Here is a 5,000-nt window from a genome sequence, read left to right as displayed (position 1 = left end):
TTTTCCCCATAGTGGCTGGTGCCCGCTGGCCGGTTGATGCTGAGGTCCATGCCATTGTAGCTGTAGCCATAGGAAGTGGGCTGCATGCTGCTGCCTGAGTCCCTGTATGATCCGCTCACATTGCTGCCGCCACTGCCATAATTTAGCAAATGATAGTCGGGGCCATTTGAATATCGCCCTGAGAACGAGTTCACAAAGTAGGAACTCATTTGGGTTATTTCTGTGATTTGTGGCTGCCGGGCGTTATAACTCTGCGCTACACGATTTATGATGTATTAATGAATTATAGCAAAGCACTGTTCTTCGTTTTTGCTATGTATGCGGCCAAATATGGGGGGTGTGAGTGCGTTTGGAAATCACGTGCTTTTGTTGACCAGTCGTAAATTCTCACTGATGACCTCAAGAGGTAATTCATGCTCTATGGTTACAAATAATGACGATCTAAGAATCGTTAGGCCCAAGTCAATGTACGGCTTCCAAAAAAAAATAAAAAAATCACACTGAAAAAGATTGTTCCTTCTTGTCAGACTGCGCCATCTACTGTCCAAAACGGGAATAGCAGAACGTCCACACCCTTACAAACTACTAGTTGCCTTCTCCGACCAAATATTAGTTTTTCCTTATTTTATTTTTTATGTTATTTTAATAAATACCCATTCACACATGTAATACAATAGGACATGGAAGGTTTAAAAATATAAAATAGTCATAGCCGTTCAAAGCGTTTAGCATATAAAAAATACAAGTAGTTATAATGTATAATGCAGCTGCATTGTTTCAAATATAAATCAAACATCTTAAGATTAAATTAAGAGCAATAGGCTAAAAAGTTCAATGTAAAAACTATAATATTTACTTTTAAATAATTGACATACATAATTTATAATCACCGATAACTTAAAAGTAATCTCATATATATATATGTGTGTGTGTGTGTGTGTTGTATATATATATATGTGTGTGTGTGTGTGTGTGTTATATATATATATATATATATATATATATATATGTGTGTGTGTGTGTGTGTGTGTGTTGTGTATATATATATGTGTGTGTGTGTGTGTGTGTGTGTGTGTTGTATATATATATATATATATATATATATATATATATGTGTGTGTTGTGTATATATATATATATATATATATATATGTGTGTGTGTGTGTGTGTTCTGTATATATGTATATATATATATATGTGTGTGTGTGTTGTATATATATATATATATATATATATATATATATATGTCTGTGTGTTTTGTATATTTATATATATATATGTGTGTGTGTGTGTTTTGTGTATATATATATATATATGTGTGTGTGTGTTGTGTATATACATATGTGTATATATATATATATATATATATATATATATATGTGTGTGTGTGTGTGTTTTGTGTATATATATATATAAATAAAAGCTGTTAAGTCTTGATTCCCCCCGCCCCCCCCCCCCCAAAAAAAAAAAATCGATCTGTTATTTATGGGGCTGATTAACATGATATGGCTTCTTTAAATATGAATATATAAAATAAAGAAAAATATAAATTACTAAACAATGTAACATATAATTAAATGCTTAAAATCTACCCCATCGATAACATCAGCTCAACGATGCACAAATATCTATTTTACCAGTGATATAAAATGAGCAGCAATAGTGATAATTACGGAGCTAAATGAATTCGCTGCGATTTGGATATTTATGTTCGACAAGGACCCTCATATACTTCAATACATAATTAAACGTTTCTCTTTTATGTCTGCAGACGAGAGGGAAATAGATACTTGCGAACTGTGTGACTGAGCTGTATGATTAAATAAGGGACACTGTAAAACGATAATAATTGGAAGAAGGTTTTTACTGCAGGAATAAGGGCCCATTTTCAGAGGACATTATGGGATTTTATTTCCTGAAGATCATAGGAAATTAACAATACAAATAAACCACAAGTTTAATTCCAACAACATTTAATAAAACAACCCATATATATATATATAGTATATTTAAAACGTTTAATTATTGGGTGACACAACTGTCCAGTTTTTCTGAGTTCGTGCAACTCCCGTTTCATTGTGAAATATGGGTCTGTATTAATGAAGTGCAGACATCGACCCAATATTTAATGTGAACCGATGTAATTGCCAACATAGGTTCTTAGTGCTAAATCATATACATAAGACTACTTGTGTTTCCCTGTATAATAGTGTCGCAGTCATTTACTACTGTATGATGCTTCTGTGAATGGGATATTCACTAACAGCTAACAGAGAACTCATTGTAAGAATATTTTCATTGCTGGAATTCATTCTTCATTCGAGCTACACGTAGAAATCACAAACACAGCACATAAAAAAAAATATATAACGCAGTAGAGCAAGTCACAGTTCGATCCAAATCAGCTCACGTACTTCAGCAGATATAGAAATAAAATGTACAAGACCAACAATCAATACGTCAATCGTGCATGAGACATAGGCAGGACGCCCGAATCTGTTAGTGAATACGTCTGTGATTTCATATATATACATATATACATATATATATATATATATATATATATATATATATATATATATATATATATATATATATATATACACATATATATATATACACATACTGCATAAGTCTTACAATCCCAGGGGAATAGCAGTGAAACATAGGTAGTTAGATGATTATTATACAGGTAATTCCCGTTTCTTTACCAGTTCTGTGTGCAACAATAAGTTATTCAAGCTATGAGGATTGTGATCTGCTTTGAGTGTTAGTTCTCCCCACACCACAGTCACTCTGCCGGCTTCTCCTCTTCCTCTTCTGCACCCTGTACTGTGGAGTTAAGGAGTTTACTCTCCTTTTTCCACTTCATCCGTCTGTTCTGGAACCAGATCTTGATCTGACGCTCAGTCAGGCAGAGAGAATGTGCGATCTCAATCCTGCGCCTCCGGGTCAGGTAGCGGTTAAAGTGGAACTCCTTCTCCAGCTCCAGGGTCTGGTATCTGGTGTAGGTCTGCCGTCCTCTCCTGCCACTGGGCCCAAACACGGAACCTGCACAGAGATATTTATTAGAGACAGCTGTGCAACAGAACCTGCCCCAATGCCCAATACTTCCTGTTGCAGTCAACTACCACATGTATATATATATATATATATATATATATATATATATATATATATATATATATATATATATGTGTGTGTGTGTGTGTTTCTGTACATATTTGTGTGTTGTGTGTGTGTATATATATATATATATATATATATATAGTGTTTGGATAAACTTGACTGGCACTTGGTTTGGGATAAAGCTTTCAGAAAGCATTAACAATTGTAAAAATATTTACCAAAATATATTTAAACTGGTAAATATAAAGAATCTACAGGTGACATGTAAATATTTTGTTTGTTTAAGGTTATAATATATCATACAATGGTTTAGCCATAAAACAAAAACCATTGAGAAAGACATGTAAGTTATAAAAATATATATTTCTAAATACACAAATAGATAAATAAAACACACAAATATATGTGTGTATCAGGGAGTGTGTGTTTACAAGTCTGCTTATGTATGAGTGTGTTTAATGTATCTGTGTACAAATATGTGTGTGTGTGTCAGTGAGTGTGAGTGTATGTGTGTGTGTTTGTATGTCTGCTAATTTATGTGTGTTTTTATGTAAATATTTGTGCACACGTGTGTTTTTATCTATTTCTGCAGAAAAGTGTGTTTATGTCAGTGAGTGTATGTGTGTGTTTTTATGTATCTATTTGTGCACACATGTGTGTGTTTTTATGTATTTGTGTACAAATATGTGTGTGTTTGTGTGTGTGTGTCAGTGAGTGTCTGTGTGTTTGTAAGTCTGCTAATGTTTGTGTGTTTTTATGTATCTATGTGTGCACACATGTGTGTGTGTTTATGTATCTATGACATGTAAATATTTTGTTTGTTTAAGGTTATAATATATCATACAATGGTTTAGCCATAAAACAAAAACCATTGAGAAAGACATGTAAGTTATAAAAATATATATTTCTAAATACACAAATAGATAAATAAAACACACAAATATATGTGTGTGTCAGTGAGTGTGTGTGTTTACAAGTCTGCTTATGTATGAGTGTGTTTAATGTATCTGTGTACAAATATGTGTGTGTGTCAGTGAGTGTATGTGTGTGTGTTTGTATGTCTGCTAATTTATGTGTGTGTTTTTATGTAAATATTTGTGCACACGTGTGTTTTTATCTATTTCTGCTGAAATGTGTGTGTATGTCAGTGAGTGTATGTGTGTGTTTTTATGTATCTATTTGTGCACACATGTGCGTGTTTTTATGTATTTGTGTACACATATATGTGTGTGTGTGTGTGTGTGTCAGTGAGTGTCTGTGTGTTTGTAAGTCTGCTAATGTTTGTGTGTTTTTATGTATCTATGTGTGCACACATGTGTGTGTGTTTATGTATCTATTTGGGCACACATGTGTGTGTTTGTATGTATCTCTTTGTTCACACGTGTATGTGTTTATGTATCTATTTGTGCACACATGTGTGTGTTTTTATGTATCTATTTGTGCACACATGTGTGTGTTTTTATGTATCTATTTGTGCACACATATGTGTATTATTATGCATCTATTTGTGCACACATATGTGTGTTATTATGCATCTATTTGTGCACACATGTGTGTGTTTTTATGTATCAATTTGTGCACACATGTGTGTGTTTATGTATCTATTTGTGCACTCATTTGTGTGTTATTATGCATCTATTTGTACACACATGTGTGTTTTTATGTATCTATTTTTGCACTCGTGTGTGTGTTTATGTATCTATTTGTGCACACATGTGTGTTTTTATGTATCTATTTGTGCACACATGTGTGTTTTTATGTATCTATTTGTGCACACATGTGTGTTTTTATGTATCTATTTGTGCACACATGTGTGTTTTTATGTATGCATTTGTGCACACATGTGTGTATGTTTGCGGGTCTGCTAACGT

General features: G+C 33.1%; 3 protein-coding genes across 3 annotated transcripts in view; all 3 read right to left on the bottom strand.

Annotated features, from left to right (window-relative positions):
- HOXB5 (homeobox B5) overlaps positions 1 to 774 on the bottom strand; it is a 2,420-nt gene extending 1,646 nt beyond the window's left edge. Inside the window, exon 1 of the mRNA XM_053697329.1 lies at positions 1 to 774. This exon is cut by the window's left edge and continues 305 nt beyond it. Coding sequence (XP_053553304.1) covers positions 1 to 209 — 209 coding nt within the window. The 5' untranslated portion in view covers positions 210 to 774.
- Positions 1 to 5,000, bottom strand: part of HOXB3 (homeobox B3) — a 54,469-nt gene that overhangs the window by 42,921 nt on the left and 6,548 nt on the right. The gene's annotated exons all lie outside the window — the stretch shown is intronic.
- Positions 2,652 to 5,000, bottom strand: part of HOXB6 (homeobox B6) — a 3,724-nt gene continuing 1,375 nt past the window's right edge. Inside the window, exon 2 of the mRNA XM_053697353.1 lies at positions 2,652 to 3,051. Coding sequence (XP_053553328.1) covers positions 2,792 to 3,051 — 260 coding nt within the window. The 3' untranslated portion in view covers positions 2,652 to 2,791. The remainder of the gene's footprint in view (positions 3,052 to 5,000) is intronic.

The sequence above is a fragment of the Bombina bombina genome, chromosome 1 (assembly GCF_027579735.1).
Source record: "Bombina bombina isolate aBomBom1 chromosome 1, aBomBom1.pri, whole genome shotgun sequence".
In the NCBI taxonomy this organism is placed as follows: domain Eukaryota; kingdom Metazoa; phylum Chordata; class Amphibia; order Anura; family Bombinatoridae; genus Bombina; species Bombina bombina.
This window is presented reverse-complemented; position numbering and strand designations above follow the sequence as displayed.